Raw genomic sequence first — 13,953 nt, forward strand, 5'->3', positions numbered from 1 at the left:
TCGCTGACTAATGTCCATCAATCATAAAATACAGACTAAATGGAAACAGATGAGGTGGAAGTACTTTGTTTGAGTTCTGAGTTTTGCCTGTAGATCTTCCTTAAGGGCAAAAAGAGTCCTCGAATCACTCACTGATACTCATAAAACTTATTATTGTGAACTTATGTGGTAGCAATTGAGGACAAATCAGATGAGAATGTCAACATTTAGATCAACTCCCCTCAAAGACTGTAAAAGCAGGGGGCAGAAAGAAGACAGTCAACATGATGCCAGAAGCAGACTATATAAGGCTGTGACTGCTCCACCTAAAATCCTTCTTTTAAGTATCAAACGCTCACCCCCTGCAGACTTGAAAGGTGGCTGCTAAATGTTTTCCCCTCAGAAGGAAAACAGCAGCTTGAATTCATTCTGTTAAAATGGATTCCAATGGTGACATGAGCTTTCATAGTGGAAAAAACACAGTATCAAAACACCCACAGGAATTTCTCAAACACGTTGTACAATCTCTGCTGCCCGTCTGTATGACCAGTTTCTTATTTTTCTTTAACGCTGATCTTGTCTTTGTAAGGAAAACCCGAAGCTTGTTTATATACATGTGAGTCCTTACGTGTCCCTACAGGTGACCTAACCATATGATGACTTGCGTAACAGTCTGAACAGACTCAACTACAGATGATAAATCCTGATAGATTTTATGGTCAAGTGGATGCAAGACCTCAGTGGTGACCTTAGCAGTGACTTCATCGAGGGAGATCAAAACTCCCTGAATGTTACCCTTCACCACGGGCAATGAACCAGACAAGACCTCCAGCTGAATCATGGGTAGGACCTGACTCTGAGGTGAGAGGTCACAGTATATCACAAAGCCTGTGTTTCCCTTTTTGTATCGAGGAGAGCTGCCTCTGTGGCCGGGTCAAGGTTAAAGGGAACCCGAAATGCCATCTAGAAGGAGCAGGAAGCGAACTGAAACAAGATTAGAAAACTAAACAGGCGTTTGCTTTAAAGTTCCAAATTCGTAACCTTACGTAAGTGAGTGCTACAATATAACACCTACCACATTTCAATAACTTATCTACAAGCTGAGTAAACTCCAGATTGCTTACATTGTGTGGCTGCGGCTAATGAAATGATTTATTGTCGTCCTTATAAGAATGAGGTGGAACACAGGCTGAAAAATAAACAAGCATTATCGCACAATGGATGAAAATGTGCGCAGAAGTCAAAGCCCTTAAAGTCGGTTATATAAGCCTTCAAAATCTTCTGAGTCCTCCCAGCTTGATGTGTTTAAGGCTGATGATTGCTTTCAGTTGTGAAACCTTACTGGGAGAGCGAGGAGAAACAGAAACCATCACATTTTTCCCTTACTAAAACCCATCCTTGCTGAATTAAGGAAACTCTTGCAGACGCACATGCATCAGTGGTATGGCAGAGAATAGAATCGAGTTTTTTTTTTTCCAGGGGAGGGCGGTTGATGGTGGTGAGGAATGTCAGCATCTGTGTTGGGGATATTTTCTGTTTTATTGCTGTTTTCTCAGAGATGCCAGTGAATGCTGTGGTGAGAGCGCAGGGACTGGGCTCCAGTCCCAGCCTCTCTACCTCATGTCTGTCCACGTGGGCAGAAGGATAAGATACCAAACCAGACATAGCTCCTAACCAAGTCACCACAACTTAATTAAAAAAACAGTATGATTTTGTGTTTTTTGTGTGATTCCCTTTGTTCCAACAGTACTCGTGTTTATGACTCTACTCTTGTTTAAAAGTCTTGCTCTCAGGACAGGACATTGGTATCTGGTTGCTCTATAAATACCCACAGTAGAAGTCATGTTTTTCTTCTGTGTAAGAGGTATAAAGGATATTATTACACGCTATAACGCCGATCATGTTATTGCTTTGTAAGCAAACTCGACTGACATGACCCAAAGGGAGTGAAAGCAGAGGAAATGATGTGGTAAAAGAGACTCACGATTGATAAAAAGTAATCTCATGGAATTATGGCAAGATTTTCCTCTCCAGGGTCGGTCGGTCTGTCTGCTGACGTGGGCTGCAGCTTTTGGCTGGACTGAACCATGTTTAACAAGGAGGTCTGCCCAGTGGGGTAGATGCTCTCCCGCAAACAAAAGAAGCAGACAGGCAAGAGAGAAGGTGTGTGTGGCAGATGTGCAGGGTTATAAACTGACAGGATGTTTATCAGGACTGCTGTAGGGTGACCCCAGTTCCTTGTAGCCACCCCATAACACACCAGTGATGATGTGGTTTTAAAACACATTACACTCTGGTGGCCTCTAACTCTCCCCTGTCAGGCTGAATGTGATGGGTTATGGTAGATTGTTAAACATCTAATTAACCTGATATAAATCTACTGCCTTATTTTTCTAAAGTACCAAGTTAAACTTGCTTATTTATGCTTTCTGTCAAGTCTTATTTCCACAAATGATATGATTTAAAATGAGTAGTTTGACATTTTTGGGGAAATGCTTATTTTCATTGTTGTCCAGAGTTAGCTGGAAAGATTTTTTTTTTCATGACAAGCTGTATAGTAAATACAAAGCTGAAGCAAGTGGTTAGTTTGTCTTCGTGTAGCTGGAGCCAGCCTCAAATGGCTATTAGAGGAACTGCAATTAACACTTCCATGTTTGCTTAATTTATGCAGCCCTGGAGGTCTCAGCTTGCCCTGTTATGTAACAGCATAGGTCTGTATTTCTTGGTTATTTTAAAGAACGTGGAAGAAGACAATAATCAAAAACTCACTGCAACAGTAAAACTGGAGTTTCCACAATGCTCGTCATTTATTGCTAACGTACACATCCACATTGTCAGTACAGCTCAACTGGGAACCTCCAAGGCTGAAAAATGAAGCCAATACATTAGTGCCCAAACCTGCAGCTCCTCTGATGACCAGTTGAGGCTGGCTCCAAAACAGAGTAAATCCTCATAGACAGCCATGTTAAAATGCCCACCTTTACAGCAAAAATAAACATGTTTACACCCTGGTGCAAAAACAAACAAACAAACAAAAAACAGAATTGTTCTCTAAACTTAATGTCAACATTTATGACGACTGTATGGTAGGTGATTTTTTTTTAACTGACCACAATTTATTCTTTTTTCTTTCTTTTTTTAAGATATTTTGGGGGCTTTTATGGCCTTTATTAGGTAGGAAAGCTGGAGAGATAACAGGAAACGGGGATGACATGCAGCAAAGGGCCGCCAGTCAAATTCAAACCCGGGGACACTACAACGAGGACATGTAGCCTGATTGAAAGAGAAATGCATATGGACACAAAGTGCAGTTTTTTTTTACTCTAAAGTCTACTTCCACTGATCAGTGTATGGTTTGAGACCATATGAGAACAGTTTCAATCCTCTTATCCAACTGGATAAGAAAGCAAAAAAAACAAAAAAAACAAACATATTCCCCAAAACTATTCTTTAAGTCACAGGAGCTAATATTGTGTTGAATTAGCATCATCTTTCTTTTGTCATGCTTATTCAGTAGACCCTGATGCAGAGTGAGGTGATTACGGCCCACATGCTAGCCCACTGTTTCCTGAAAACAACTAAGAGCCACTCTGAGAGGTCTACAAATGATCATTAACAGACGCGTGCGTGAATACACACAAGAAACCGAGGAAATCCTGCTTTGCATCTCAATCAATTGTTCAGCGCGAAGACAGGGCTTCACTTTTGTTTGCATGGGGGTTGAAGGAGGGGAGGAGGGAGGAAAGGAGGGGGTGTTCCTCCTTGACCCCTCCTCCTCCTCTCCTACTCAACGCGAAGAAAAAAAAAAAAAAAACCTGACCAGCCCCCTTCCCATTCCCATGGATCGTATTACGGGAGACTCCAGCTCTGAGACATCTGCTCCGCCGCTAACAACGGAGCGCGTCCCCGCGTCCCAGACCTGCGACCGATCCCTGTGCCCCCTCCTCCTCCTCCTTACCCTCCTCCCCACAATCGTGTTGCGATCATGAGGAGCCACAGTGCATGTGCCCTCCACGTTTTCCGGCTGTAGTTCACCCGGACAAAGCGCTCCATCTATCCCGAGCGTCCGAGCGGCGTGAAGCGGCGGCGGCGGAGCGAGCGGCGGCCCCCCGGTGCCTCCGAGCAGCAGCACATTTCTTTTTGTCTGTGCGCTCCGCAGGCTGCTGGCTGTGGGCTTTTGCGGCTTCGCATCCTCTCCGCTGCTGGCTACGTCGTAGGAGAGGACAACGAAGGGTGGATGAACAAAAACAAAGATCTCCATGTCCGTTGAGTGAAAGCGGACATTTAAATCAGATTATTTTGTCTTCTACGAGCTGTTTTTGTTTTGTTTTTGACACCATGGAGTCGGTGGAGAAGGAGTGTGGAGCGCTGGGTGGATTATTCCAGGCCATCGTGAACGACATGAAGGTAACACACAAATTAAAGTAGACATGGGTATTATTTGACCTTTGTGGTTGCACGGTTGCTGATCAGACGCATATTTTTTTTTTATTGCCTTTGTCTCTTATACCGGGTCCTCCCCCACTGGAAATATCGCTGCAGGACAAATTGAGAGGATGAAACATGTTTCCCTTTGTGTTATTTGCATAATGTGCAGCAGGTCTGCTCAAGCACTGGTTATACTACATTTAACTGTATAATTTTACCATGTACACCATGTATTAATTGCTAAATCAAACTAAAATGAACAAACTATTTGGTGGTGGCTTTATGGCTCAGGGGTCATTCACCTCACTATGACTAGAATCAAAAAGCACAGTCATATTCTGGATAGCATAAGCCAGGGGAAAGAGCAACAAAATGTTGGGGATCATTTTCATTTTGTGCACTGAGGAAATTTTCTTGGGTGCCATTTGACCTGAAACAACTCCATTTCAGCCTCCAAGGTTTCCTAGATTAAATGTCAGATACAGAATGATGCTTAGAAACAAATTAACCTCTTGGAAAGAAGCAGCAGTGAAAGGTTATTGATTGTGCGTTTTGGTGTTTGGCCTTGTGGCAGGAAATCTCTACTTTAGCGATATGGAGTTCAATACGCATTTTAAGTCCTACCACACTAACTGAGTTGAATGTTGAATGTTATTTGTGTAAAACATGAGCTCTCTGCCTCTCAGCGTAGCTTCAAATGATTTCTTAAGTCTTTGAAACATGAGAAAACTGGCTTGATGTCTTTCAAAAACATGTGAAGTTACAAGTTATAATTAACAAGATAATTCTCTAAAAATGTGACAAAAAAAGAAAAGAAAAATAGAAAAAAATTATAAAAAATGTAGATATTGAGATAAAATAATTCGTAACATTTGTAATAACAACAACAATAATAATAGTAATGTTGTGGATATTTTTACCTATTTTTCTAAAATGATCATTAACTTCTAATAACTTTTCTCCATCTCTCTCTTTTAAGCTAATTTTCAGGATATTTTCTTGTCACCTTTTCCTAATTTCTTGTTATTTTTGGGACATTTCTTACCATAGTTGCTCAGTGCCTTTTTGGCCATCTTTTCAAGGCAAATCAATCCAATTTGCTCAGGTTTCAAAGGTTTAATGCATGTTAAAGGAGTCTGGATGCAACACAAGAAAACTGATGTCATTCCAGGTTTCTGAGTATTAAGCTTGATTTAGATGTCTCCTATTTTCTTTAAAATGCATGCAAAGTGTGTGTTTGTGTGTGTGTGTGTGTGTGTGTGTGTGTGTGTGTGTGTGTGTGTGTCTTGGGGGAGGGGGGTCAAGTCAAGGAAGTTGAGTCAGGGTGGTCTGTTGTTGTTCACCACAACAGATGGAAAGTGTGAACATATTCATCAGGCGGCCCGGTGGCAGCTCACAGTCTCATTGTAGAGGACGCTCAGGCTACAAAGTGATAACAGCAGTGAATAAGTCGAGCATCAGGCGCCACTTTCCACCTAACAGATTTCTTATTGATCGCTGGCTCACGGGGCCTGTGCTGCCTCTCGGACAGCCTATTTATGGGCCCTCGTTTGTCAGCTTCCAATGAAATCAGCTCTCGGCCTTTGGCAGGGCTGGTTCGGTTTCATATATTTGTGGTGTGTTCATGCTCAGGGCCAGAGAGGGAGAGAGAGACAGGGGGGCTCTTATAAAGGGGCAGTCTGTGTATTGATAAGCAGCGCAGATGAATGAGACTGAAGCCCTTAGTCAGCACAGCGTCCCATGTCCACTGTCTGAGACAGACATCTGACCTCATTCCTGCCGCCTGGCTGTCAGAGCAGCTTTACCCCCCGGGAGCAACGCAGCAGCACAGCTTTCCTGTGCTGATCTCGCTGATTGGGAACAATGTTATAGTGTATACATGACAGAGAGCTTAAAAATGCCCCTTAATAGACTGCACAGACAGAATGTCTTGATACAAGCAGCACCTGTTGGTTATATAACTGTCTGACGAAGCTACAGGAAAAGAAGTGAACGAGTAGGAGGTGGTAGAAGAGGAGGAAGAGGGTGAAAAGGAATCAAATGATTCAGCTGGATTACATCAGCAAACAAGAATAAGGTCAGCAACGGATGTTGAATGGGTTGGGACTTCACACCGTCTTATGTGTGGGAAAGCAACCACCTTTAGAAATGTCTTTGAGCACTGCTGTCGATCAGAGGATGAAGGTTTTGACCTCACCCTCCAGTGCATGAAGAGGCATTGGAAGAAGAGCCTCCTTCTTCACCCTCCCTGTGTTTGTCTCCCCCCCGCCTCGGAGCTGCGAGGTGTGGCTGACGAGAGAAATCTCCCCTCCCCTGCTTCTCTACATGTCCCCCTTCTTTGCCCGCTTCTTCACCCACCTCCCTCAGCTGTCTTGGCAGCGCATCCCTCCTGCCCCTGGGAGTCACAGGCCACACAAGCTAATTAGACACCTGTTGGAGTCAAGTGCAGACAGCGAGGCTCAGAGGATCATGGCAAACATTTTTGTTAGGGTTGAGAGCTCCTTAAATCACTTTCTGAGGCAGTGAGAAGTCGGGAGTTAAACGGCCATCATTTCCAGAATGGGAGGTTACACCAGAAGTGATGAAGAGCAAGACACTTTCCAGATTGCAAACTGACTATATATAGTCAGAATGCGCGGCCTCTTTTGGCTCGTCTCCATCAAAGGGTGCACATGGGGGTTATGCCCTTCCTCTCCTTTCTCCAGGGCTCAAGCTCTTTCTCTAATGGGATCTAGCCTTGAATGTGTTTTATGTTTGGCTTCTGCTCTTACAGCTCAAGGCAGCGTGTGATGATCCTGGGGTAAATCTAATCCAGATTTCTCAAAGACCAGCCGCACTACCTGCCCGGTGCATATAAACAGTCATGATATGAGAGCTTATGCAGATCATACATGTGCAAAAGACATCTAAACACAGAAACCAGCTGAGAATGAGGGAAGTGTGCACTGAGAGATCACGTTGACCTTTTTAAAGACAAGTCAAAGCACGGTGCTGATACTCCAACCTGTTTTTAACCCTGAGGTAACACACCAAGCTCCCTTAGAGTTATTGCAACCTCCTTTCAGATCTATTATGGGAAGAAATCAAGGAGAAAATACAGATTCTATCCTGTTGAAGAAAACATTATGTCTTCTGAAACGTGTGCATACAGTTTGTGTGTGTGTGTGTGTGTGTGTGTGTGTGTGTGTGTGTGTGTGTGTGTGTGTGTGTGTGTGTGTGTGTGTTTGTGTGTGTGCATGTGTGCATGTGTGCATGTGTGTGTTTGTGAAGTCAGTGCACTTAAATGTCCTTGGCGAGATATTTGTTTGACTCTTTTCTTTTCCGCTCTCTTATCAAGAGTTCTTACCCTGTGTGGGAAGACTTCAGTGCCAAGGCCACAAAACTACACTCTCAACTCAGGTAAGAGCTGGTTCAAGTGAATGGTAAAAAACTTGAGGAAATAAAGCTCTTATGTAATATGTACAGACTTTTTATGCAGTCATGGTGCAGTGAACATGTGCCAATTTGTTTACAGGACCACGATTCTGGCAGCAGTGGCCTTTTTAGATGCCTTTCAGAAGGTGGCAGACATGGCTACCAACTCTAGAGGTAAGGAGGGGGGTTTCTATTAATACGAACCTTTAAACAGAGTTAAGACTCTGGAAGAAGTGGTGGAAAAAAGATAAAAATATCTTTTTTTAACACATTGTTTTGTTGTCTTTATGGACTGTTGCACACAAATTTGTTTTGTATCTTGGTGTAAATTTTCACATGCTTGTGTAACTCTACATTATGGCTTGGCTTTACCACAGTAATATTTTGTGTTGTGTACCTCTTAGGAGTACAGTATTGTCTGCACCCTAAGTTTTTGTGGAACTAAAGGTTGCGACATCCGGTGAAGCACAACTAGACACATTTTTATGATTTTAAATATGTGATTGTGCCTGTCACACATCTTGTAAACCTACAAGCAAATTTTACCACATAGAGAAAATACCATAGATAGACAAAGCTTTAAAGCTTTAAATTACTTTTTAGACATGAATTTGCAGCACAAATTGGACTAGTAGTGGGTAGTTTACTGTTGCCCACCCAAGACACAGGTCTGACTTTGAGGGGTTTGACACACCAAGCGCACAGTCGACTGTAGGTCTGAGTCAGGCTGTCAGTAAGCGTCTGTCACCTGAGGGTGGGAGAAAAAAATCATACAGCATAGTATTGCCATATTTTGCATTGCAGTATAGTATAGTACAAAGAAGAAATGTTTTTTTTCTATTTTTAATTCTATAATATAAACTGTTATTTTGTACATACAAGTTAAACTTTTGGCAGCCTACTAGGATAATATAATCCCTAACCTTTTCAGTCCACTAAATACATTTTGTTTAAATGACTGAAATCAGACTGAAACATTATTAGATAAAGCATATGTTCACAAAGTATTCCTTTAGGGACATAATTTTCAGTTAAAAAGGGTAATAAAATGCAATAAACATTATCGTATTTAGCACAATGTTTAGAAACAACCATGCTGAAGGGGTCCGATGCTTGTTTGATCGGCCTCAGACCTGAAAAGTCCAAAGAGTCGCTCTGATTGACAGTTAAAGTCGTTCCACGAGAAAAGAAATGGGAGTAAGGAATGTAAATCAGCATCGGGTTGTGTTGTTAATGTGCTAACTGGCTAACTAGCATCTTGAATCTGTCCTGTTGGTCTTTTGGTTTCCCTTTTTGAATGAAAATTACAGACAACTTCCACCTGCTGCTGTGGAGCGTTATTTCCTTTCATGCAGGCACAGAACATACATGCTGGTTGGTTATTGGCTGACGCGTTTGTGATGTGTTCAAGTACAACTTTTTGGCTGAGACAATGTGAAGACAACGCAACAGTCGGCCTTTGTCGCTGCTAGTTCTTTGATGTCGGTTTGGTGTGTCTGGGACTTAAGATGGCCAAGGTGGGGGCAGCTCTGGGGGGGCTCACAGAAGTGAAAATCTGAGCTTATTGTTTCTTCAGTCTTAATGAGGTCTGCTGATCTGCTTTGTCACCCCGCTAGTGGCAGCTGACAGGCTGGCCAGAGAGGCAGCTGATTAACACAGATTTCTTTGGAGTTGATCGTCGAGAGCGGTATGTAGGTCAAAAAAACCCGGACGAGCGCTGCAAAGGCTCCTGACATACACACACACAGGCAAACACAATTACACCAGCATAGATGGCTCACACACACACACAGATATTCAGAGAGTGACAGCTGGTAGTCGGCCACCTGACCCTGCAGGTCACATGCCAACATGCTTTTAAAGAGTTTGCACTAGCGCAGCCCCTTACTGACCACTTACTGCTGGAGTGACTTAAGAGGCGTTTCTAAAGCGGTGTTCACACATTCTCACAGTTTTACTCCTATAGCCCGTCCAGTAACAGTAGAGTTTATTGCCACGGCGATACATCAAAATTAAATGATTCCTGATGTGCGTGCAAGTTGAAGCAAGGTGGACTAGGGTCAACTGGCAAGCAGTTGGCAGCCTGCTGTAATAAAATAGAAGTATAGACCCCGGTAGGGTAGGACTTCAAAGGAAGAGTGTCTCTACAGTAAAAGAAGGTAAAACAGCAGAATGATAGATGGACCAGAGAGAGATGAGAGAGAGAGAGGGGCATGCTGAGTTTTACAGCTATAGATGCATGAAATCCCTCTAAGTGTGTCACTCATACGCCCACTCACTCTTCTGCTGCTCTCCCAGGGACATTAACTTTTGGATTAATGTCATCCTTCTCAGGCCACAGACTGTATGTGTGATGCAGGGACACGACATGATGAGAGACTTTGTGATGTAGAAACTAATGAAACATAGTTTAGACTGGTGCTGATGAAATGATTGCAGAAAATTGAGACTTTATGAAGATATCAAACATTTGACGGTTTCGGCAGTCTCTGCGGATAGCGGTGCCGTTTTGTTGGTCAGTCAAATGCCACTTTGTCCAGACTGAAATATCTCAAAAACTACTCCATGGATGTCCATGAAAGTTTGCACAGATATCCATGGTAAGAGGATGAGTCCCAATAACGCTGGTGATGCCCTTACTTTTTATCTAGTGCAGGATTCCATACAAAATTTGGATTGTTCAATACTTAATTTTATGACCAATTTCCTGGAAAACTAATGTGATTGCACAGACTGATTAAAAGAAATGGATGTAACCTCTGCGTCTGAAAAGTGAATAAAAAGTCCCTAAAATCTGCATTCTTTCTAATGGCCAACAAGTTGCAAAAACAAGTCAGATGTTATACAAGTTTGAGAAAATGAACCTACATCTCCCCCTAGTAAACACTTTGTATGGGTTTATGGTCTCTATCACATTTTTCAAGTCTTCTTCAATACAGCGTGATGTTCATTTTGTAAATTTTGTAAACGGGTTGCCAGCACACTGGTTTCCTCAAATTCTTGATCCACACCCAGCTCTGCCACAGCTCCACCCTCTTGCCCAAATGGGGCCCCTACTCATAAACTTGTATACAATCAGACTTCAAAACGCTAGTCCAGGGGTGCCCGGTGACTCGGCTGGTAGAGCAGGTTTGATTCCAAACTAGGCCCTTTGCTCTGTGTCATCCCCTCTCTCTCCTCCTCTTTTACGCTTAAGCTTTTCTGTCTAATAAAGGCATACCACCCCCCAAAAAAATCCTTAAAACAAAAAAAAACCCTGATAGTCTACAAAACCAGTTTGTGGCAGTCTGTGTGCTATTCGCATCACTATGCTGGTGTTTGCATTCCCGCTGTGCCCAAGTTTACCCTCATAGAAGCTAGCGCAGCTGTGGACTCTCACTCTTATTTGACTGTTGCTCATACAAAATAAGCCAATTAACATCATCACTTTGGGCTCATCACTTTTGGTAATTTTTTTATTTATAACTTGAAAATAACAGTAGATTAAATGATTATAAATTGCTAACTGGACTTTATTTTTTATTGTCAGCATTATAAAATGGGCTGAGTGCACAGAGTGTTTCTGTGTATCATTCTGCTTGTGGAGTATTGTAGATTAAAATCATGTGATGTTTTCGATGTTCAGCCCACATTATTAAGTACAAATTGAATTGAGAATCAGTAAAAACAACATCTTTGCTCATAGTTGCTTTTTTTTTGTTTGAATTCCAACAATTATTCTCAGGGATCTAAAAGTGATTGTGCTGTTTTTGTGTGCTCTTAACTAGCGCAGCGTTTAATCTCACTCCTCCTGTGGGAGCTGTGTTAGTCTTTGCATGCTCAGAACCTAAGCAATTAATTTGGCAGGAGGAATGTCGATATTTACTGGAGCTGGCTTGCAGTGCATTGGGATAACCTAATTTGCCCTTCTGGCAGCTGCAGTGTTGTTGGTCATTATCTTAAAATATGTTGCCATCCAGATGCTCCACTTTCTACTTGTGGTAACACTATAGTAGTAGATGCAGGGAAATCAAACTCTCTGTCAGTGTGGCCGTTTTTCTGCCTTCATGCATGTGCAGGTCTTTCGGCCTGCAGCGATCATGTTTATCTCCCAGTCTGCACCGCCATATAGGGCTGATTGCACCGCAGGGGGGCAGGCCCTCGGCCATGAACTGCTGGCCGTCATCGCTGTCACCCCGATTCCCCTCTCGTGTTCAGGGGACGAGCTGCAGCTGCTGGCACAGCTGGAGGTTTCATCCCGTTCTTCTTCTGCTTTCTTTAATCTACCTTTGACACAGTTGCCCCGTCACCCCTTTAACTCTCACACACACTCGCCAGACTGTTTCCCTGCCAAGAAAAGCAACATTTCCTCTCATTCAGTGCGTCTTGATTGATCCAGGGAGAGACGATGGTGAATGAAAGAGGATTTTATGATTTCCTGTCCTGACTTGTGTTGTTGTCTTTTACTGGAGGGGCAGCTTTTCATACATACTCTTGAAAGCTGTATTATTTTTGAACCCTCATACAAGCTCCTCTCTGTGTCTGCATGTTTCATGTTCAGGCTTCCTCGTGCCTGTGTTGTCCATTTTTAGAGTTTATGGTCACGGCCATGGCGTCAGCGTCTGTGTTTTATGAAGCAGCTGGAGGAGTCAGCTGCCAGCCGTTTTGGCACTGTGTCTGACAGCGCTGTTTCTCTAAGCTGCACTGATGGATCTATGTCTAAAGGCACGTCTGTCTCTCGCATCTGGGTTCAATAAAGGTCTGCCAACCACAAAGTCTATATTAGATCTATGTATTTGGAGTTTAGCCTTTTTGAATATGAATGCTTCATGTTTCAACACCCATCTTTTCCTTGGACTTAGTTTGAGGTCAGCTTAATGGCTTTTGGTGTGTTGTCTAGACCATTTTACTCGTTCATATTAAACTGTTGTGCAATGTGAGAGAACTGGATTTATCTGGAGAATAGCAGGCTCTGTGTTTGGTGATTTGTTGTTGCTAGGCTGGTGGACATGTGTTTTAGTAGAGGGTTGACTTCATTTTTTCCATTTTTGGACATGGTTGAATTAGATAGAGGTCAAAGAGCCGGCAGTTCAAGGCTAATGGTCCATCAGGGTATGAGATACAGGCTTTATATTTTCGGAGAGTGAGGTGAGTTTAGTTGGGGGGTGGGTTGGCCAGGGGTGGGGGTTGTGGCTGAAGTGGGATTTCCACAGCTCTGGGTATCCAGGCTAGGCAGAGGCGTTCAGCTAATCCTCTTAGCCCCACTCTGTAACACACAGACACAGACAGCCTTCGCTTCCCTTCCTGATCAGCCACCCCCAGCTTTAAAAATTCACACTCTGGGATCACCGGCCAGACTGCAATGCCATGCAAGTTTGTGCAAAACACTGACGAAACCTTTCCCTCTATACATTTGTGTGCCAGAGCCCAAGAAGCGCACTCACCATTACACAGAAATAATGTTTCAGTGGGTCTTTGCAAGCTGTCTCTGTCTGTCTGTCACTCATTCAGTCCAAACTCAGTGGAGGAATGGAGGTATGCTAGTAGATCAGTGTCTCAGTTAAGCAGTAATCTGCTTGGCCCCTGCGCTTCTCTGGGTTGGCAGATGGGACGGATATCCCTACCCGCCATCTGGACAGCCTGGCATAGAAGAGATGCGGCCGTGGCCTAGTGCAGAGCGAGATCAGGGGATTACTGTCCTCTGCACTGTCCCAGCAGCGCAGCTATTTTTACGGACATGTCAAATAATGAGAGTGTGGCCCATGTGACCAGCGGCAACATCCATCAAGCTCGACATTTCATGTTCAAGCCTGATAAGAGCCTGTATTGTATGAGCAGAGAGAGGTTAGATCTGCTTTTTATATTTGTATTTATTAACAAGAGATTATGGATTTTGAGTGTTTTAGATTGGACATACATTTACGTGCAATCATGGCTGATCGCTGGTTGATGCATTATGTCCCGTGTCGTGCATTCTGCTGATTGTATGCTCGGCTCTGCAGGTATTTCACGACCGCCATTAAGTTGCATATGTGTCCACAAGGGCCTCTTATTTCTCCCTCAGCTGTCTACCTTGTCTGTAGGAGCAGCTCCCAACACGGCTCTCTCTCTAGAGTTTATGGGCTTCGACCTCAAAACTCAATGTGGCCGCCA

At 43.3% G+C, this 13,953-nt stretch overlaps 1 protein-coding gene across 2 annotated transcripts in view; it reads left to right on the forward strand.

The window, feature by feature from the left end:
- The first annotated feature begins 3,825 nt into the window (after positions 1–3,825).
- Positions 3,826–13,953, forward strand: part of mtss1la (MTSS I-BAR domain containing 2a) — a 30,788-nt gene continuing 20,660 nt past the window's right edge. Inside the window, exons 1-3 of one of the 2 annotated variants that reach the window (XM_042496271.2) lie at positions 3,826–4,386; positions 7,745–7,806; positions 7,922–7,995. In XM_042496271.2, coding sequence (XP_042352205.1) covers positions 3,982–4,386; positions 7,745–7,806; positions 7,922–7,995 — 541 coding nt within the window. In that variant the 5' untranslated portion in view covers positions 3,826–3,981. The remainder of the gene's footprint in view (positions 4,387–7,744; positions 7,807–7,921; positions 7,996–13,953) is intronic. The other variant, XM_042496273.2, reaches the window with a different exon arrangement.

The sequence above is a fragment of the Plectropomus leopardus genome, chromosome 7, assembly GCF_026936395.1.
Source record: "Plectropomus leopardus strain MGB_pleo_1.0 chromosome 7, ASM2693639v1, whole genome shotgun sequence".
NCBI lineage: Eukaryota > Metazoa > Chordata > Actinopteri > Perciformes > Serranidae > Plectropomus > Plectropomus leopardus.